Here is a 23,200-nt window from a genome sequence, read left to right as displayed (position 1 = left end):
GGTGGTACCTGCAGCCCAATCAGGTTGCCCAGGTAGTCCAACTCCTCCATGATGGCACATCCATACGTGCCGTCGCAAGAAGGTTTGCTGTGTCTCCCAGAACAGTCTCAAGAGCATGGAGGAGATACCAAGAGATGGGCCGTTACACGAGGAGAGCTGGACCGGGCCATAGAAGGGCATCAACCCAGCAGCAGGGCCGGTATCTGCTCCTTTGTGCGAGGAGGAACAGGAGGATCACTGCCAGAGCCCTACAAAATTACCTCCAGCGGGCTACTGGTGTGCATGTTTCTGACCAAACTGTCAGAAACAGACTCCATGAGGGTGGCATGAGGGCCCGACGTCCTCTAGTGGGACCTGTGCTCACAGCCCAGCACCATGCAGCTTGACTGGCATTCGCTAGAGAACACTAGGCAGGTCCGTCATTGGCGCCCCGTTCTCTTCACAGATAAGAGCAGGTTCACACTGAGCACATCTGACAGACGTGAAAGAGTCTGGAGACGGCTTGGTGAGCGTTATGCTGCCTGCAACATCATCCAGCATGACCGGTTTGGCGGTGGGTCAGTGATGGTCTGGGGAGGCATATCCTTGGAGGGTCGCACAGACCTCCACGTGCTAGCCAGCGGTACTCTGACTGATATTCTTATTGAATATGAATATTTATTTTTAATTCTTAAAAATGTGGATGCAAGCACATCAATCAGATTGCATTGTTTCTGCCACACACAATTAATTGTCTCCGGATCACCAATCACATGACAGATGCGTGTTGATTCTATCTTAATGTGCCAGCTGACACGACAGTGTAAACAACCTCCTGCAAAAACAATAATGTAAAGAAAGCTTGTATCAGTGTGGTTTCCTTGCATACAATTCTATGCAGGGAAACTTTTTTATTCTGAACCTGTTGTACATAATACAGTTTTATTTAGTAGTCTGCTTCCTATCCTCCTGAGAACCTAAACAAAGCCGTTAGCGCTCTTAAAAAACACATTTGTTTCTTACTTAAAATCTTAGCAGCCTGCTTCGATTAAAAGAGAAGTACATCTCTGTGATAAACATTTGTGCAGACAGCGATAATTACGTGATACTTGTAGCCTTGTACTCATGATCCTGCGCTTTAATGAGCTTACACTATAAATCTTAACTTGTCATTTGCTGTACAGAGAGCCGGTTGCACTGAATATAGTACCGCTGTAATCATGCATATCACACGATGTAGTCTATTATCTCTGTAGAAGAAAACAGATATAGAGTGTGCAGGAAGAACCCCCACTCAGGATCGAACCACCGTCTATCGCAACCAGGGCCCGGAGATCCCGATCAGCTCAACTACACCAGCAGAGCAACAGTCCTGCTATACCAAAAAGCTGGTCCCCAGAGACTGTGGTTTTCAGCCCTCTGCTGAGCTAACAGAGGGTCATGGTCACTGTAATGAGCTCATAGACTACGAGAGCCCTGTGTGTATGTATATATATATATATATATATATATATATATATATATATATATTAATCACTGCATTTCTTTCACTATGTTAGGCTTCAAGCTACGGAAAAGACAGATTATAAATGAGCCTACGGGAGGAACAGGAAACTGCCCTCATCTCACAGAGGCCATCCCTTGCGATGACCCCACGTGTTACGATTGGCAGCTGTCCAAGCTGGGCACGTGTGTCCCCGACAACGAGAACGAATGTGGACCTGGGACTCAAATCCCAGATGTGAAATGCATCAACGGTGACGGTAAGGACCTGGCGAAGTAGCTCTCTTATTGTCACACACAAACACTCCAGGGCGTGTCGGTGAAGATGCAGACATCTGTCCAGAATCAGAGGGGAGATTTGATGTAGTTTTTGTTATAGCCAGGCTCGTGTGGAGAATCAAGTTCCACTTTAGAAAAGAGATGCATTAGCTAATTTGTTTTAATCCAAGTTGTTGTTGTTGAATTTATATCCACTCTAATTTATGTGCTGGCCTTCAATATTGTAATCCATTACATCTCTCCTGAAGAAGGGAGTACTTTAATGCAGGTGGTGAGGGGATAAGACTGCCAAAATGATGTATGGACATTTATTGGTGCCACGGATTTGTGCTTTCCGTCGTGATCTCAGACATTTCAGTGCTTTGCATCGTAAACAGGTACACTAATGCTGTGTAGATTTTTTTTTTTTTCAATTTGGTTTGGTTTATTCTAACGAGAGTATAAATGTCCAAGAATAGTGAGAATAAAATAGTTGCCAAAGGTACTGCATTGCAAGTCAGAATACTGAGTCAGATAAATAGAAATACGGAGCAAAGGTAATTAAATTAAAGAAGACACAGCTACAAAGAAATGCCCAAAGACTATTGAATAATAAGATTCTGTAAAATGTTCATGTCACATTGTTGTTGTTGTTGTTGTGTTTGTGGTGGTGGTTGTTTGAGTGTTAGGAGAGTGCAGTAATTTAATTACAGTAGGCAGGTAACACAATTCACTAGAGATAGTGCCATGAAGGTAGCTAGGTATGAGTTAGGTGCCAGAATCTGCCCACATGCTGTTGTCTGCCGTCCAACACCCAGGGGACTCTTTGTATTTACTATAATTTTACAATAATTGTCCTTGCTGTGTTTTGAGGCATCATGGGATCTGTGTAGACCGCCTGCAGGATTAACCACAGGGTCACCTGGAGACTGGTTTGGAGCGGCACCAACTGTGATTTTGAAATTAAATTGGGCCCAGGGAATTGGGCTTGATTATTTGTGCAGTGACTGCATCCACACACAGACTGGGGCCTTAACTCGCACATAATTGAGTTAGGCTGCTCCGCAGAAACAGCAGGTTAAGACTGAGATAGATGCCGCTAATAAAAAACTTTAAAAAAGGCTATGTATAATGCTTTAACACACAGACAAAGTCCAGCGTCCACATGCTACATCTGTGAGGTTGATTGTGAAAAGTGAAGCGACAAGAAATGAAAGAAAAGAAGGTGTATATTTCCATCTGTTTATATTCTATAGTTTTGTGTGTCAGTGAAGGAAATCACAGCAAACATGTCCCACAGTGACAACTGACAGAATTTGACCTAATTTAGACTAAATTGTAAAACCTTGCAGGCCATTGTCATTAAGCTTTTGCAACCGACACGCCATCCCGATCTGTCAGCAGGAACTTGCTGCTGGTTGGGTGGGTCACGGATACTAATCGATTTAACATTTAGCAATTCTCTGCAGTCAGATCCATGTGAGTTAGAATATATTTGAATGTAAATGTATTCGTGCCCAAAATGTATAAAATGTCTGAGAAGATACATTGTCATATTCCAAGCATGAGGTCGATATCTTCACCTCTATATTGAGATTCGGCGGTCAAGGCTGGGAGGAGACCGAGAGAGAAGATCTGAATATCCATTGAGGTTTGAATCAATGCGGCGATTTATGATTTACAAGTACAGCAACCGGATTTGGAAAGTTGATGAATGAAAATGTGGTGCAATTCGATTGTGTGGAGCAACAGTGAGGCAAATCAGATCTGTAGGTACACATTCCCATAATCTCTGCTCTCGTCTTCTCCTCAGACGTCGCCCTCATTGCTTGATTCGGTTACGGTGATATTGTAATTTGGTTCAATCATCTTAATTTAAACTGATGACTTAATTACGTGTTAGGGACTGGGTTTCTATCTTATTTAGTCATTTTCTCGTTATTGAATCCTGTGTTGAAACCCATATCAGCCACAGTAGTGCTTGAAGACAATCCAGACAGTAGATTGGCTCCTTATTATGTCTCAGGTGGGAAGTGCTTGTCACCGACTCCCAATATGTTCCTGCACTGGATTGTAATAATCGCAGTTTCCATTCATGCCAGTACAGTTTGACATATTGAAACATTAGTTGTCATAGGAGACACGGTAGCGCTGTTTCAAATTCTGTCACTTTGAAATAAAGAAATATATAAAAATAGCTGCAATGAGGTGAGACTGGCCAATTTATTTGAGCTGAAGAGTCGTAAGAAGCAAACAATATGGATATTTGGACCACCCTACTCTTCTCTGATGGGTATAGATGCTTGGGTCTGCTAATTAGATGCAATGTTATTGTCAATTTAAGTCAGGTAGGCTTTCCAGACAATGCTAAGGATGAACCTGACTGTCCAACATCCCAGCACTTCATGGCACTGTGTCTTAAAGTATTTTACAGAATAAAATTGCATTTATAATACTAGGAATTTGAAAAGTTAGACTTCTAGGTAGTATATATAATAACAGAAAAGTTTGTTCTGTAATAAAGCAAAGAAGGAAATGACACATACATTATCCATTCTTACTCTATCAGAAACATAAGGACATAAGACAGTTTACAATCGAGAGGAGGCCATTCGCCCCATCATGCTCGTTTGGTGTCCATTAATAACTAAGTGATCCAAGGATCCTATCCAGTCTAATTTTAAATGTTCCCAAACTGTCGCGTCAACCACATCGCTGGGGAGTTTGTTCCAGAATGTGACGCCACTTTGTGTGAAGAAGTGTCTCCTGTTTTCCATCTTGAATGCCTTGAAGCCCAGTTTCCATTTGTGTCCCTGGTGTGTGTGTCCCTGCTGATCTGGAAAAGCTCCTCTGGTTTGATGTGGTCGATGACCTTCATGATTTTGAAGACTTGAATCAAGTCCCCACGTAGTCTCCTCTGTTCCAAGGTGAAAAGGTTCAGTTCCTCAGTCTCTCAGTAGGACATTCCCTTCAGACCTGGAATAAGTCTGGTTGCTCTCCTCTGAACTGCCTCTAGAGCAGCGATATCTTTCTTGAAGTGTGGAGCCCAGAACTGTACACAGTATCCAGATGAGCTCTAACTAGTGCATTGTAAAGTCTGAACATTACTGCCCTTGTTCTCAATTCTACACTTTTGACAATATATCCTAACATTGTGTTTGCCTTTTTTATTGCTTCCCCACATTGTCTGGATGGTCCACATGGACTCCTAGGTCTTTCTCATGTGTACTTCATCTAGTAATTCTAGTACAACCTATGTATGAAACGCTCAATGGCAAACAAAGGCCTTCTGGGTGAAGTTAAATATATACATACACTTCAATATTACACGCAATGACGTGAGCGCAGGGGAAGCTGTACGTCACACTTCTCTCCGTGTGCGTCTCTCACTGCAGTGAAATGTAAGCGACTGCAGAGATTTTCCTCCCCGTCCTCCCTCTCTCACTTCCTGTCAGCCCAAGCCCATTGATCTCGAGGGTCCTCGTGATGAGAATTGATTTGTTTCTCCCTGAGGTTTTCGGCTTGTCGTCAAACTTACTTTTCTTTATGCCGTGATGACATTTGATTAAACTGCTTTACAAAAACAAGCGTCAGTGCTCAAGATGGCGATCAATGGGCTGTGGTGTGAGGGCCTTTGTCAATGGAGACCTTGAGAAACCTTGAGCTCTCTGCACCCGCCGCCTTGGACCGCTGTTATTACTGCGCATCGATGGATTAAAGACCAGTGCTTAAGCTGTGCTCTTGTTATCAGGTTTACCTAAAGCAGAGCCCGTCTCTTTTTAGGGAAGGTTAAAGCAGGGAGATGTTTTCAACTGTGGTAGAGGCATCAAAATTTTATATGATGATGAATATGATTTAATATGATGGAATTACAAAGCACTTACTGGTGTGTTAGTGTGTGATGAATAATGTATGCATAGGCTATTAAATTGAGAAGAGGTATTCTCTAATGAATTACACAGGGCCTTATCAGCTGTTACTGTACGAGCTATACTACTATAATAACTTATTTGGCAATCTGTTCATCTAGCTGCCCTGGAGGACTCTTGTGTGTGGAGAGTCATTTCCAAAAATTATTACTCACACAAGGGTCAGAGTTCAACGTGATAATAACCTGTTTGGAATTTACAGAATTACAGTCTTAAAGTCCTTAGTTTTGTCTGTGTATTAAAACATATATATATATATATATATATATATATATATGTAAATCCCACATGACATTATTTATTTATATGCTATATTTGATGATGTGTTGTTTGCACAGGGATTGTTTTTTTTCTTTCATTAACGCGACCTAATTTGTGTGCCTGCCTGTCCCGGGGTGGATTGACGTCTCCTGCTTACTCAACTGAATCTCTGTTGGTCTCTTCTCTACCCCAGGAGGGGAGATAGACAGACAGATGTGCCGAGATGCCATCTACCCCACGCCCGTCGTCTGCGAGGTGCCTTGCCCAAAAGACTGCGTCCTCAGCCCCTGGTCCACATGGTCTTCCTGCTCCCACACCTGCTCAGGCAAAACCACAGAAGGCAAGCAGATGCGGGCGCGGTCCATTCTGGCCTACAACGCTGGAGAAGGTACACAAAGATAAATGAATCATTCAGTCGATTAATAATAATAATGTATACACTTTAGTTACATGGCATTGATTCGGAAGATGGGGGTGCCCAGTACAATAATTGTGTTCTTTCTTTTCTGGTGATAATGAATTCAGATAATTCACGGAGTCTCGAGCATTTGCTGTCTGCCTCAGTATTGGATCCTCAAGAAAGAGACGGCAGCCATAAAGCACATCTCTCACAGTGAAGAGATGCAAACTTTTGTTTTCCTCCAGGCAGAATAATAAAAAAAAATAGTTAGATATGACCCACCAAGCAATCTATATCCTGGAGGAAGTTTTGCCAGAGACCCAATTTTAATATAAATGACATTTTAGCTTTCTGGAAGAGCCTAGTAGTTCATCTGCCTTAAAGAAATAGTATTCTGTGCCATCTTATTACCAGAATATATAGCATGTTCCAGTGCCAGCTACATATCTAATACATTCACATCTATACATTGTGAATTGATTTCAGAGCAGATTTGTGAATAAGCCACAAGGTGTGGGGTTCACACTGCTTGTATCATTTCCTTCAGGTGGCTGAAGTGGACATATTACACCTCCATCGCTCACTAGGGTATATAATCATATTCCCAGCATAATAATATAGGGGCAAAAATGTGCTTCTTGTCAGACACAATGCTGGGAGTCCAGTGATATTTTTTACCTGTTGTCTCCTTTGGGAGGGCAGGTGTTCGTTCTTAGTATGCTTAGCCATTAAACAGTTTAAAAAGTAAAAAGATATGTTTGTTGTTGTTGTATTTTCCAGAATGACATAGTGGTTAATGCATTAAATACCAGAAGACATGTTTAGCAGATTTCCTTATTGCTTTGTGGAGCGTCTTTGTAAATTACCTGAACATTCTGGATTTGCATAAGTTGTCTTAATTAAATGCTTTAAATCAAATATATATGTTCAGTAATGGGTCATGTGTAATAAATCCACTATTTCTTTATTTGCGTCATATAATTGTATTGCATGAAATCCTATTGGCACATCATAATCAGTTTCTACTGCTAAAGCAATGATGATTGACTTTCCACCACGGGTTTCATTTTTCAGCTTTAGCTCCTAATGACACTTTAATCGGACTCTTGTCGGTTTTCCTCCATTGCGTTGCTTGTTTCCTCCTCCTGGTTCTAAGGTCACAATTTATGGCCCCTTTGTGATATTTAGTCACCCAGAAACCGACAAAAGTCAGTGCTTAGTCAGAGGAATTTCATGCATAGAGTTTCACTTTATTGACTTTCTCGTTTTAAAGGAAAAAAATCAAAAAGGAAAAACACCCTGGAAGAAACCTAATACGATCGCCCTAAAAGCCCTGCATTCCCAATTAGTGCGGAATTCATCTTGGAATCTACACTTAACGAGGAAAACAACCCTGCATTTAATTTAGCAAGATAGTGCCGGCTTTAAGGAGGTGTTTTTACATTGTGTCTACAATACAGAACCCATCTATCTATCTGTCCATCTATCTTTGTATCCATGTGTGTATCTCTGTATCGATGCGTGTCTGTCTCCATTCCTGGTCAGGAGGACTGCCCTGCCCGAACAGCAGTGCCCTTCAGGAGGTGCGCAGCTGCAACGACCACCCCTGCACCGTATACCACTGGCAGACCGGGACCTGGGGCCAGTGCATCGAGGACACGTCCGTCTCCACCATCAACTCCTCGTCCAGCTGGAGCGGAGAGCCCTCCTGCGCCGTAGGCATGCAGACCCGGAAGGTCATGTGCGTCCGGGTCAACGTGGGACAGGTGCCGCCCAAGAAGTAAGAGAGACACCAGTATTGCATGAGGCTCCGTTGGAAAATGGGTGTTTAACTCTTAAAGGAAAATGTACCAGGCTGCTTAGTATAGACAGGAACCCCACGACAACTTGTACGCCACCTACTGCCCACGGCAGGCCATGTCTTTATTTACTTTTGTTTGTTTGTTTGTTTGTTTGTGTTTTTGTGTTTTTGTAAGAACAGCCTTATCAATCTTTAAATAGTGCTTGAGGTGAAAGTGGCAAGAACTGGCAGCCAATAAGAATATAAGAAGAACATAAGACAGTGTCCAATCGAGAGGAGGCCATTCGCCCCATCGTACTCGTTTGGTGTCCATTAATAACTGAGTGATCCAAGGATCCTATCCAGTCTATTTTTAAATGTTCCCAAATTGTCTCTTCAGCCAAATCGCTGGGGAGTTTGTTCAGATTGTGACTACTCTCTGTGTGAAGAAGTGTCTCCTGTTTTCCATCTTGAATGCCTTGAAGCCCAATTTCCATTTGTGTCCCCGGGTGCGTGTGTCCCTGCTGATCTGGAAAAGCTCCTCTGGTTTGATGTGGTCGATGCCCTTCATGATTTTGAAGACTTGGATCAAGTCCCCACGTAGTCTCCTCTGTTCCAGGGTGAAAATGTTCAGTTCCTCAGTCTCTCAGTAGGACATTCCCTTCAGACCTGGAATAAGTCTGGTTGCTCTCCTCTGAACTGCCTCTAGAGCAGCGATATCTTTCTTGAAGTGTGGAGCCCAAAACTGTCCACAGTATCCAGATGAGCTTTAACTAGTGCATTGTACAGTCTGAACATCACTGCCCTTGTTCTCAATTCTACACTTTTGACAATATACCCTAACATCCTGTTTTCCTTTTTTATTGCTTCCCCACATTGTTTGGATGGAGAAAGTGAGGAGTCCACATAGACTCCTAGGTCTTTCTCATGCGTTACTTCTTCCAGTTATATTCCGCCCATAGTGTCATTATAGCGGATGAAGTCAATGAACTAGAAGCAAACCTCGTTTCCGTATTGGTGCGGTCATTTGCTATTGCTGGGCGGGTCAAGGTTTTGATCACCTTGCTTCTTTCTCATGATTAAAACTATCGACGTCTGAGCTTGTCCGGGTTTGTTTTATAATATTGCACATACTTTAGTGATTAACGTTGAAACAAAGACAAAAGAAAGCAAAAGAAAACATCATAAAGTTGACTGACACGTTTTGTGTACCTGGTCTCGTGTCATAACAGGTGAAAGTGCGTTTCACAACGCAAACCTTCTTTACCTTGGTGTTCTATATGAAGCTGTGAAGGCCACTACCTTCAGACTCATTTATATGTTCAGTCCTCAGGGTTTTACTGAGTCACTGTGTTGTTGTGTGGCGGTTATTTATGTGTCCACGTTTTATCCCTCTGCCGGGGAGGAGACTTGACTTTAATAAGAGTCTCACAGGAAACAATACCGTGCACAGGCATTCGCTCTCCTGCTGTTTATGCTAATGAAGTCCCGCTCGTCTGTGCTCGATCCAGGGGGTGAAAGCCTGCTTCAAAGAACTGAAAGGCAGCGATTGTACACGGGTCCACAGGTTGTTTTTTAAATCGTATGCAGATGAAGGCCGACCAAACCGACCAGCGGACTTTTGGCTCCAAGGAATATGAATATGTTGATTCACAAACAAATATCGTTTGTCATAAGCATGAGGTGATGCTTTCCTAGGATCCTTTTTAACCTTTTTAAGATCCTTTTTAACCTGGATGTGTGGTTTCTGTTCCTTGTTGAGAAACATCATTATACGAAGGAAATTGTCTCCGTTCAACTTTGTATTAATCAGCACAAAAGAAAATAACCCCTGTCTTGGAGAACGCAACAAAGACACAATTATAAAGCAACTGTCTTGAAAAAAATGTAATATTTGGTGCTTGAATCGGCCTTGCTTTTCTGCTCCTGTCTTTCTTGTTTTGTACATTAATTTAGTGTGTCTGTTTTGCATTAGAAACGTAATACAGTTCTTACTCTGTGAGCATGTGGATAATGGTCTTCATTAGCATAACTTAGATATCATTACAAAAACAGCCACCGTAAAGAGATTTCCTCTCAGGGTTGATAGATATCTAAAATTAGAAACGTATCCTGCTGCTCTGTGGTGCATTTATTTTCAATTATGTATAATCAGCTGATCGGGCTGTCTGGCAGTGTTAATATGCAATTATTGTTATTTTTGTTATTCGATCTAATATATATATTATCTGCTCTTATTATTATTTACCTATTTTTAATTCAACACATTGTCTTATTAGGGTGCTGCTCTGGGTCTGAATAACAGTGTTTGATTGTAAATGAAGCTGCCGATCTTTTACTGAACCGGACCAGAACAGAGCTGTAATCATTGTCACAAACCCACCAGGACGAAAGTGTGTCCAGCCTGCATGCATGCTTATCAGATCACCAACCCCAGCTAATTTCAGTCCTTGACTTGAAAGCCTTTGTGTTCATATTTTAGGAAGCAAAACTCAATATAAATGTTAATTTCCTTGATGTATAGGAAGCAGGACTGAAATACTGCAATGTGAAGTTAAATAAATTGCATGTATTAATAAATTAGTTTACCAGCGTATCAATAGAAGGTTTTTATTTTATTATTTTATTGAGAGACTATTGTATATTGAATATGTTCACAATGTCTCCAAGAGTATTTTGTGCTGTTCAGATGTTATGAATGTAAAAGTGCTTGACAGTGTGTGTATTTTGACTTATCCGAAGCCGGTGCACAAATAACAGAATAGTGCTTTAAGTGTTAGATCATGTTCTCTTGTACGTGGGGGCAAGTATTATATTATACAAATTCTCAGAGGGTTCTAACTGTTATAAATGAAAACATCTAATTGATCTGTTTGAAACCCATTTCTCTGAAAAGGTTTCAAACAATATATAGTGCAGTAACCTGCATTAAAAGGTCTGAAGTTTATTCAATTTACTTTTTTTTAAATTGTTTATTAAAATGGCAGGGGGGGGTTTGTTTCACTAGGAAGGATTTTCCACTGGTAATGGTATTAAAAATAAATCTGTGCTTATATAGCCTTCACTTTATTTCAGCAAAACTGGTATCCTCTAGAGCCACAGTAAATGCCTCTGGCCCCCGAGAACCCCACATTAAAACTGACACTGATGATCTCAGCTATCCATCCAATGTGATGAGAAATACATTCTGGATGTCACTTAAAACCCGAGCGGATCTGCCAGCAGATTAGATTACTTAATTCACTTGGACTATCCACCGTGTTTATTTTTATCCACCGCAATTCATCCGAGGACCCGTATTTAAAACTCAGTCGACGATTAACCGCAACCCCTGGACATAAAAAGTATAGCAGAACCGTACTCTTAATTCCACTGATAAAAAGGATTATCGCCGTGTGATAGAATCAATTAAAACAACACAACAAGACTTAGCCGGCTCTGTGACACCTCTTATCTCCCCCCGCCTGTTTAATCTATCCTGGAGGAAAATTACAAAAAAAGAAAAGCCAATCCAGAGGAAGAAAAAAATAAATCTATCCTTTTGAGTTGAGTCTTTTTGAAGGGTTGATTCACGCTGCCTTTATTGTACCAGGAAAAGAAAAGCTAATTTGGAAAAAAGCAAAACAATGTTTACAAAATTGTTTAGCAGTGTGTATTAATTAAATCCATTTATCTGAGAAGATTCTCTCAGCACGTCCCTGCATATCCAACATGGCTGTGGGCTCACTGCCCATGATGTCCTGGGACCGGGATGCAAATCAAATAGCAATTTATGACGCCACCACCACCCTTGGGATTGTCACTGGCAATTCGAGGCCCCATCCCCCACACATGCCAGGAGAAATCAAGACGACATCACAAGAGAACTCCCAGTGTGATATTTGGTTCTGGGCGAATGTGCTGATTTGTCACTTTCTTCTTTATTTTTCTGTTTACAGCCCTTTTCTTTTTTCTTTTGTTGTCAAGGCATGGCAGCTCAGATATACGTTTAACAATGAATGTCACTGAATTCTGGTTTTACCAAAAGGGTGGGAATCAGTAGCTCGTTTTTGTGGTACATTTTATTGCTACCTCGGTTTTTATTTGGCTCTCTCTGTTAAGGACATCACATGTATATATGTGAGGAATTATGCCTGTAATACTGAAGAGTGTAGAAAATATAAGTGTGGCAACAGTTTATTTTGAGTGTCACTAAGAAAAACACTAAATCAGGAACCCTAACGTATCTGTGTCCATGCATATCATGCGCATATACACGCTGTGTTGCCTGCACTGGGGTTCACAAGAGCAACTGCCAAACAAATGCTCTAGAAATTCGCATGATAAATTTATACTGTTTGGTGGAAATGAAACTGTAACATTTCTGTGCATCTGTTTTGTTTTTACAAGATGTCCAGAGAGTCTTCGCCCCGAGGCCGTCAGACCTTGCCTACTGCCGTGCAAGAAGGACTGTATTGTCACTCCGTACAGCGACTGGACGCCCTGCCCCTCGACCTGCCAGCCAGGTACGCCGTAAACAACGCAGATGTGTTTTTTTTCTTCCCATTTTTATTATCATTCACCTCAATGTGTTTCGGCGCATCTCTGAGATGATCTTCACATGCTGCGGCACGTCACATTGACCAGCATAGACAGTTTATTTCTTCAAGAGAGAAAGATAGATTGAAGCAAACAAACACACAAACAAATACAATGTCGGAAGAGGGATGACCAAATCTTACAGGAACTACAGCCTTGTGGTTTAAGCCAAATGGACATACAAATCAAAACACAATCTTGCCCTCAAGGATGGGATCTGGCCTGACCTACAGATCTCACTTCTTTTGGAAATGAAATGTCCGTACATTCAGAAAGATCTCTCGTTCAGGCCCCTGGAGAAGAACAATACAAGCCCATCACGACAGAGCTATTTATGTGTGAATTTCCCCTTCAAATCAGGTGCAGTGTATGTAGATGCATAGTCCTTTACACAGAGAGATAAACACACTCACAATAGTTTTAATATTTTATATATAAGTAGAAATATTCAAATTGCTGTGTGTCTGGGATTGATGTCGGGTTTCTCTAATCGGTTTAACTGAGAGTGAATATTGAAGATTTCACCATGAAAGCTGCTTCTTAACAGCTAATTTGGTTCCCCTCATTTAAATATGCAGCATTTTACTCATTTCTGACTTTCCTATTTACTCGTTTGACTATTTCATGTCAGGCAGCGGTGTTGATTCTCTTTATGTGCCAGACCGCTCGTAGAAATATGTTTCTTAAATTGCTTTTAAAATCAGTGAAGCTGTTCCTGTCCTGGCAGGCCTGGTTCAAAGTAGCTTTATCACTCCTGGCATTTGAAAAGCGTTAATGTGACACATGATGCTTAGAGAATCACTTCAATAGTCACTTAAAGTAACATATCTCCTGTGCTTTGGCATTCGAACAGTTTAGATGTTTCTTTCCGCGAAGAGTCGGTATGTCACAGGATCCGGAGTGCTAAATCTCAAGCTGAAGATGATTGGAAATGTGTAATCTTATATATACTCATTTATACCGAGATATATATATGTCATAGCCAGTGCCATTTGAATACTGAAATTCTCCAATGACATTCCATAAAGGTAATGATGTTAATGTTTGTAGGCAGTATTTTCTGTAACAAGATCGGCAACACATTGTCCAATGACAATTTGTTTTTAAGAATGGTTTAGTTGTTGTTATCATTCTCAACACTTTTTATTCTTCAAAACATTTTAATAGAATTATGCTACTCATACACTGAAACGTATTGCTGAGAAACCTTGATTGGATGATTGCCTATAATAAATTCCAACATGGTATAGTGAAATTAATTAAATGCCAATTGTGGCATTAGTTGTATAAAGTTAAATCTCTGTAGGTCTGTGACGGACAGGGTCGCCGTGTGTTTTATTCTTAATATTCCGCGCACACACAGAAGCGTGTCCCTCGGCCATGAAACCCCTCAGTAATTCATTATTCTCCACCAGCACAATTGAGTGTTCCCACACTGAATTCAGTTCCTACATTATGGTGTAAATGAATACCTAAATCAAATAACCTGCGTCTCACATTGAAGCCACTTTAGACTGGAGATCGGGAATAGTGGTTTCAATCAATGCACTCACTTTATTTGATTAAACTTAAATGGCACCGGGGCCAAATTGAGAAACATACGACTGTTAGAAAGATTGAGTTGATTGTCGCCTGCATTAAGAGCTAAACAATTTATATATATATATATATATATATATATATATATATATATATATATGTCTGTGTGTGTGTGTGTGTGTGTATATATATATGTAATGTTTGAATAATATTTCTATTTAAGATGGATACAAATGAAATGATTACATGTACAGTTACTCTTTGAAAATTACATTTGCTGTGTCATTTATCTTTACTATGATAATGAGGAAATGCATGTCATGTTTTGAGTGCTCCTGGAGATCAAATATCCAAAATATCTAAAAGAGAGATCGCTTTAAATTAATCAACAGTGATTGCACATCCAGAAAGTGAGTGTTTTGGCATCAGGGAGGGCACAGCTGTTCACATCCCTTCACCTTTGTTTATTCCCTCTAGGTGGTAATTCAAAAAAGAAACAGTCACGCTACAGGATTATTATCCAGTTACCGGCCAATGGGGGCCAGGACTGTCCTGAGGTTCTGTACGAAGAGAAAGAGTGTGAAGCCCCATCTATGTGTTTCGGCTACAGGTACATCTACTTCTTGTGTCTTCAAAAAAGAGAACGTAAAACTCCCAACTAGGTTGTTTGTGGTAAGAAGTTAAGCAGACACTGGAGTGGACAAAACAAACTTACGTTCCCCCAGTTGCCAACTGTAAACGTATGTTATGGTTCTGTTTCTCATTTGCCAAAAGTGTTGATATCATATAGATCAGTGTTTACTACTTAATGAAAGCTGCACTGGGGTCAGTCGCCTCACTATAACGGACAACAGGACCAGCGATCAGTGTTGAGAAGGGGAGACAAAGTCATTTTGTTCAGAGGACACGCATTGGCAACATTACAGTGTCTCTATATCCTTGGCAAAGCGGTTCATAAACTGGGACTTGTCTATTACAGGTGGAAGACCCATAAGTGGCGGCGTTGTCAGCTAGTGCCGTGGTACGTGCGTCAGGACAGTCCTGGGGCCCACGAGACCTGCGGACCGGGCCTCCAGACCAGAGGTAGGTGGTCCTCCAGTGCTAAAATACAAGATCTCTTTGCGTACTAATGTATTCAAATGTCCCTAAGTCCCATCTGTTGAGATTTTACCCCGACACCAGTCTAATCTTGGCTGAGGATGTCGTGTGGGTGTCAACTAAAGATAAGCCATGGATTTAATTTCCTTCTGTGTAAGAAAGGAAGTACAAACGGAACCCCTCAGCATCCACAAAAAATCCATCATCTTAACTGAGAGAAAGACACGAATTCGGTATTTGCGTTTGACATTTTTTATTTAAGTATAGCTGTCAGATTCCCAGTACGCTGGCATTGTTTTTAATTGTTACCTGGAGCTCTTTTCATGCAACTTTAATATTGTTTTAGGAGTTTTCTGATGTACAAGACTTAATGAGATGTACAGCGATTTATTTTAAATTTAAAATGTGCGTGGAACTCGTACATCCAAAATGTTGATTCAGAGATGTTACAAAAGTCCTTCCCCGCAGTGTTTTAAGACTAGATTTAGTGCTGTGGTTTCCAGCTTTCCATTAAGCTCGTAATGGTTATGTTTTTTGATATCTGTAATAACAGCTGATGATTGACTCCTCTTGGCGATGTTGCAAAGTACATTGTTTTGGAGCGGGTAGATTACTTTTTCCCATTTTCTCCCTTCTCAGCTTAGAACCTAATTGTCTTCAAAAGAGGCATTTAAATCTCTAAAGCAGTAAATAAATATTAAAACACTCACAGATGCTAACCAACTCTATGGCCCTATTTCAAGTGTCTGTACTGTCTGTCTGTATCAGGTGAATACAAATAGTTAATGAGGCCAAGACACAGCCTCCCTGCCCTGAATTATGATCGAATCCCTTCCAAACGTCCAAATCCGCACCATTGCTCAGAGACCTTGAGATAATGCATTTGGTGTCTGAACACTTGTATCACATTAAGATCCATTACCTGTAATGATATCCCGAGTTGGCAGGCCCAGCAATAGACAATTACGCATCTGTGCCTCGTTCTGTGCAGTCAGTATCCGTCTCTATCCAGGAGATGGGAACGCTAAGTGAGTTATAGCGACCTATACATTACCTTACATGTTTAATATTGTACGTTTTGGTCTGTGGCGAGTGAGTTACAGGGGTGACCTCGTCTGCCCACAAACTCTCCTGCCAACTTTGTAAATATATTAAATATTTACACCTTCAGTAGTGTAGACTGACACCGGGACTTCCCAACCAAGAAAAGAGCCCCAAATTCCAACTTGCTTCAATGCCTTTTTATCCACAAGATGCCATTGTGACTTTTCACCTCACAATGTGTTCAATTCAGTATCACATGCTTAGGCATCCTCCTTCAGGTGATATAGAAAGATAGAGGCATGGACATATGACTAACAATCCTCCACATGGGTCTAATCTTCTTATTTGTCAACCTTTTACCTATTTTCGATTGACAACGTTGACTGACTTCCTCAAAGGTGAGGAAGAGGTCAATCCCTGGTTTCTGATACCAGTTAAAGAAAGCTGTGAGAAAATAAAATAAAATAAAGGGTGCGCTTAAAGAAAGAAGCGATGGACACTTTTTTTTTTGGTCTGACCTGCTTATGATATACACATTATTTGCAACATGTGTTATTCTCTGGAATGGGAATGTAATTTTCCAGGGGGAGATGAAAAATACACGATTGTAAGCTGCACTTTTTCTTTTATTAAACCTGCAGCCATATCATGCCGCAAGCAAGACGGGGGGCAAGCTGACATCGGCGACTGCCTCAAGTACGCCAGCACCATGCCCGGTATCACCCAGTCCTGCCAACTGCCCTGCCAGGACGACTGTCAGTTCACCAACTGGTCGAAGTTTTCTCCGTGCAGCGCTGACTGCGTGGGCGTGAGAACCAGGAAGCGAGCTCTCGTTGGTAAGAACAGACGTATCTCACGTGGAGACATCTTGCAGAGGCCTTCATCCAGCTGGGGATTGATAAAGGAGATGTATAGATATAGATAAATATAGATATAGTACGTATTTGCTTATAATACAGTTTTCCTTTCCATTATTTCTCATCACACTGTGCTAATTCTGCTTATTCATCGATAAGATATTGACACAGCTTCAATTATATTGATTCTGCAAAGACTAAACAGCACCAAACGAAGGAAACAAACCAAAATAAAACTAATATCAACTTTGTTCTCCTGCCACCCTGTTCAAATGTGTCGCAGTAATTAAGTCCGATGTTCTGTTTGCACACAGGCCTCATTTCTACAAATTAATGAGCAAAGCCTAATGTTCGTTTCACGGCATATAATTTGCTCCCGTGGGAGACCCTTAGAGACCATGGTGATGACACGGCACCTTTGATTTTGTCTTAGAAACGAGAACCGATGCCAAGTCAGCAAAGTGGTAATTCCTACATAAATACGGATCCTATTAAATATGTAAAACATTTACGATCTACGAACGATGAAAATGATGAGTGAAGTGTTTTACTACAGGTTTTATAAAGAATGAGGAGGGTAATTATTAGAAATTAAAATATTTAACTTGAAGATTGTTTAATGAAGTAAGATACGGTACTAAATTAAAGTGTAATTGGGACGAAGCTGTTTTACAATGCATTTCACTGGCAACACAGAGACTAATAACCCTGTCATAAATACATTATACTGCGATAAAACAAAATGACTTTTCTTGTGTATTACTAGTACAATTACGCAAAATTATTTTCTTAAATTAAGATAAACTTGTCATTCTTTCTCTCTCTCTCTCTCTCTCTGAAGTTCATCCATGAAGAATGTATTAGAAATCGATACAGAAACACATAAAACACAATTTACATTCAATTTAATTATGTGCTCTGATGGTATCGCATCACTTGAAAGCCATTTGGGTTATTTATGCCATCTTGTATGCGGTCTTTGTTAACACATGGCTATTTTTATGTTTTCTCAGATACTTTAGTTAATCATTTGTTGTATTATTCATTGTGAAGAATAAAATAAAAAGTGCTGTAGCTGGAAGATATCCTGGTAAACTTGTAAGCACCTCGCACAAACGTATCTGACGAACGTGAATTGTATGATTCATTATTGAGAATTTTGTGGGCTCTAACAATCTAACAATCCTATGGAACAAACCCTAGAATAACTTATTTTAATATGGCCATTATGAAATGCTATTCTGACTCATAAAATAATCTGACAGTGAATGTTTTAATTCGATTGGAAGGTAAAGGGGATGATTTAAAAACTCCCCGGACTTTGGTGCATTCCTTGACATTTCAGTGTTTTATGGAGCTTAATGTGTATGATTAATATTTTAAATTGATTGGGAAGAAATCAGTTTTATGCAGGAATATATCTGCAGTACTGTCCCAGAGGTCCCTATTAACAGTAACCTGACATTTGGTTAAGTAGGTCCATTTTATAATGCCGGATTAGTTGAATGGCAAATTGATCTAGCAAAATATATACTTTTTTAATAATTTGTTTAAAGTGAGGCAACATGCTTGTAATTTGCCACATGTGCACAATGACGTTCATGCCATGCTTTGATATACATTTTTACTGAGGGTAGAGTAGGAGTCGACCACATTTGCGTCCTTTACACTACCTTTATCTTTCAAGTGATTATTTTGTTTTCTGAAGCATACATTTCTTATGTTTTCATTGAGTGGTCTCAAAAGAAAGTTTTCCATTTAGTTATTGACAATGTCTCAGTGACAGTGGACAGCAAGGTTATTAAACTGACCAGTTCCAAGGGTGCACTGCATGTGTTTGTGGGTGCTGGAGCAATACTAATGTGATGTACATTATACTGCATGTGCTTGTAATTAACTCAGAACCATTTGTAAAATTAATGACACGAGGAATGTTCATCAACACAGCCTCGTCTTCACTGCAAATCTTCTGGGGCAAGAAAACAACAAAATAACAAAGAATAATCGGTGTATAGTCAACATCATTACAATGTTTCTTGCCCGTCCACATTAATCAATATCTAAATGAATCTGTATGTTACATAAGAACCTAATGATATTCCAAGACATCAAATATACCTTTCGAGAGGTTGGGACAGGGTGTGTGCAGTGTGTCTTTCAGGAAGTAAACTAAACCAAATTAATCAAATAAAGAAACAAGAACTCAGTCTAGTCTTTTGGTGTAGAAGTCGTGCGTGTGCCTTGAAGTCTAGAGCACTACTGTTCACATCCCACCTTCGACACACCAGTAGCTCCTATTATAAGAGTAAACGCAACGTTCTACTTCTCTACATTGCAGGGAAAAGCAAGAAGAGGGACAAGTGCAAAAACACCCAAATATACCCCCTGAGTGAGACCCAGTACTGCCCCTGTGACAAGTACAATGCCCAGCCTGTGGGGAACTGGTCCGACTGCATCCTGCCAGAGGGGAAGGTGGAGGGGATCTTGGGAATGAGAGTCCAGGGGGACATTAAGGAGTGTGGCCAGGGGTACCGCTACCAGGCCATGGTCTGCTACGACCAGAACAGCCGGCTGGTGGAGACATCTCGCTGTAACAGCCACGGTAAGCCATACATTTTTAATCCTCTTGAGTCAGCCTGTGAGTAAGTCAGTGCTGAATTCAACCTCTCATGCACTGCTTTCCTGGTCTCTTAAGAAATTATGTAAGTCCATGTTCCTTTTATTGTCTTGACATCCGACACATATAAACGCATACGCACACACCCGTACGGACATACATATATATACAAGCATACGTATTCAAGGAGCTGCACTCTTACACAGCCCCAACAATAACAGTCCTTCCTGATTTATTTTTGTATGTGTTGTTGTTTTCAATGATTATAATTATGATTATTATAAGAAGAAGAAGAGGAATTGGAAAACATATGGATCTTAATTTGCATAATTTGCAATAATTTCCCCCAAAAGCAGACAAAGCAGACCCCAACCACCTGCACAATCAAATCTACTGCACTGTACAATCTCCTGTTTACTATGCCATACCTAACAGTTTATTATATGTTGCTCAATAATTATACCACAAGGATAAATTGGATACATTTATGCAAATTCCCTCAGTAATTTCATTAAAATAATAATTTAAACAAATCTCATGTCATGGATATCCTTCTGCTATGAAACATAAGGGATGAGAATATAGTGCAATACTGAGCAAAGGGAGTCTTCATTTTATATTCTTTAATGGAAACACAGCTCTAGTTCGGTACTTGTAAAATGCACTGATTCAAGTTCAAAGATATACAGCACGATGCGCTCTTATCACTGGAGCGCAATGCCTGTCACTACGCCCCTCTCTGATCTCTCCGGCACGGTGGAGATCGGGCTTTGACTGACATGCTGCCTGAGGCCGATGTGTAGATCAGCAATTGTATTTTTTTATATTATTATCCTTTTCTTTTCCTTTTGTCAGGTTATGAAGTGAAGTAAAAGTCCATAAAAATGCACCTTTAGCACTTGGTTCACTCATGCTTTGGTTAAAGAGGGCAGCCTAGACTGGGCTGTGTTTCATATATTGCTCTTGATAGGGATAGCTACCCTTTCCTGATAGTGACCTGATATTCACCCCATTTTCCTTTTAAGGAAATAGAGAAACATAAAGCCCACTGTACAATGTTTCCATACAAACATATATATATATCCCCTCAGGAAGTGTGTGAAAGATTGCCAGTAGTCCTTGCATGCATTGAGCACAAAGCAGAAGATTTCTACTCGGGGGAGTTTAAGTAGCTTGTGTTACGGTTGTGTACTGCTGGTAAGAGCTTCAAGAGAGGAAGGTAAACATCAACAATGCAGGAGGGGGGCTTTTAATGCCATTTGACTGTGAAAAATGACACGGTGGTATAAAGCCATTCCCTGTGGCGCCCCACAACGCCCCTGCTGTGTCTGTGTGCAATTCGTCCCTGCTTCAGCTCGATTAAACCGCTCAACCTCATTAATGAAGATGGGATCGCCTGTACACTGATGATATACAAGCGAAGGGTCACAGGACGCTGTAAACACTAATCAGGGGCTTACGACACCACGCTTTAAATTGTCCTCAGTCTTTTGAGAGACCCTAGAGTCAGATCCCGTCACCCATCGACTCCAGCGGGAAAACAGTGACGTCTTACATTCAAATTCAACTGACACCGGGTGTGAAATCCGGTGATGTATAAACGGACACCAAAGCATAAGGATTTCGCGGCCTCTCTCACACACTCCCTGAAGATACATACCCTTCCACTGTGTGTCCTGTGATGCCTCAGTCTTTGTTGTCTTATTTTAATTGTGTTTTTGTTTAGCACATCTCTACAGATTTCATGTTTGTGAGAGGAGGTCACTTCCCCAATATACTCAGTGACTCAGTGGAAATAAATACCTTATCTAACAAGCATTACAATGTACCTCAATCCCGTGTATTATTGATGGTGCTCTGATGGGAAAACAATGTCATATCTGCAGTGTGATGTTATTTTATAAAAAGGATCCCTTTAGTGGTCTTGGTTGGGAACCAAATCTGTTAAACTTCTGAACAACGTGCTTAAAAGGCATTTGCATCCCTGTATTTGTACGTTTTATGTCGATTGATTTGATACAAAAAGCAGGTCAAGAATGCCTAAACTGTGTGTAGTTTACATTTTCCTTTTCTGTTCACAGAGTATTTTTTATACCCCGCTCAAATACAGCCACATGGTTTATTTTAATTTGTGCCCAGCCTTATTAGTGTGAGATTGCTTTCCCTAAAGCAACGATTAAATGAGATCCATCTATTGGTCCTGCCATGACAAAGCTCTTTCTGTGGCTATAAAGCTTACTGTAAAGATTATAGGGTTTTTCTTAAACATCTGTGAGCTATAAAAGAAAAAGAAATATATGTTTATACAGATAAAATCAGGTACTGCCATTTTTTGTTTATTTTTCGAGGTGCAACAAGCAGGTCTGTTTTAATAAAGAAGTGAAATAACATTTGTGTGAGAGAGGTGGCTGGGGTCTACTGTGCTTTATTAACGTGACGAGGAGACGGGGATTGTCGCAGCCTTAAGCCCTGACCTCTGCGGCGTCAGAGGCGGCAAATTGACTGAATCAGCACATGATCGAATGGGGGGAGGGTTCATTCACAGGTCTGCAGTGCACACACACACACACGCGCACACACACATATAACACTGAGCAAGACATTGAGGTCTACTGTTGGTCTATATAAAGGTCTCATTTTCATTCTGTTGTGTTTGTTACTGATGAGCAAAATTGAAATATGAATCAACATCTCTCATGCTTTTGTTGTCTCCCGCTTAAAGCTGATTACTCCATGATTTGGAATAAAAAAAAGACCCAAACTGCTGTATTTATACTTCGGTGACTCTAAATACTGCTTTTTCTGTGATGTCTTCTGCTCAGGCTACATTGAGGAGGCCTGCATCATCCCTTGCCCTTCGGACTGTAAACTCAGCGAGTGGTCCAACTGGTCTCGCTGCAGTAAGTCGTGTGGGAGTGGCGTCAAGGTCCGGTCAAAATGGCTCCGTGAGAAACCGTACAACGGGGGACGGCCCTGCCCAAAACTCGACCACGTAAACCAGGTATGACACCCTTTTAAAAATAACTTTGTGGCAAGGCTTCATGCCGTGACCAAAGTGTTGTGCTTTTACTGTGTCTGAAAACCTGAAAGAGATATTAAAAAAACCTAACAAAAACTGCTTGGCTCTCATCTTGAATGAGTTGAATGGTCATCTTTGTGATGGTCACTGTGAAGCAGAAGGAAAAAGACGAGCTGTTTGGACTCTGAGAAGCACGTTAAAGTCGCCTCTTTCAGCCAAACTCTTTCCTGCTGACGTTTTTTAAACCGATCTCCTGCTTTTTTTTAAATATAATGGCTTCTGAACACACAGTTAATGGGAGGTGTGTGATTGCATGAGGCTTTGGGGTTAATTACTAC

At 40.7% G+C, this 23,200-nt stretch overlaps 1 protein-coding gene across 1 annotated transcript in view; it reads left to right on the top strand.

The window, feature by feature from the left end:
- Positions 1-23,200, top strand: part of LOC136760227 (thrombospondin type-1 domain-containing protein 7A) — a 108,921-nt gene that overhangs the window by 62,537 nt on the left and 23,184 nt on the right. The window contains exons 7-15 of the mRNA XM_066715530.1: positions 1,539-1,742; positions 6,124-6,318; positions 7,876-8,110; positions 12,500-12,615; positions 14,705-14,837; positions 15,207-15,310; positions 17,011-17,205; positions 19,565-19,828; positions 22,666-22,844. Of these exons, the coding sequence (XP_066571627.1) occupies positions 1,539-1,742; positions 6,124-6,318; positions 7,876-8,110; positions 12,500-12,615; positions 14,705-14,837; positions 15,207-15,310; positions 17,011-17,205; positions 19,565-19,828; positions 22,666-22,844 (1,625 nt within the window). The remainder of the gene's footprint in view (positions 1-1,538; positions 1,743-6,123; positions 6,319-7,875; positions 8,111-12,499; positions 12,616-14,704; positions 14,838-15,206; positions 15,311-17,010; positions 17,206-19,564; positions 19,829-22,665; positions 22,845-23,200) is intronic.

The sequence above is a fragment of the Amia ocellicauda genome, chromosome 10 (genome assembly GCF_036373705.1).
Source record: "Amia ocellicauda isolate fAmiCal2 chromosome 10, fAmiCal2.hap1, whole genome shotgun sequence".
NCBI lineage: Eukaryota > Metazoa > Chordata > Actinopteri > Amiiformes > Amiidae > Amia > Amia ocellicauda.
The sequence above is the reverse complement of the archived record's forward strand: the minus strand, read 5'-3'. Positions and strand labels throughout refer to the sequence as shown.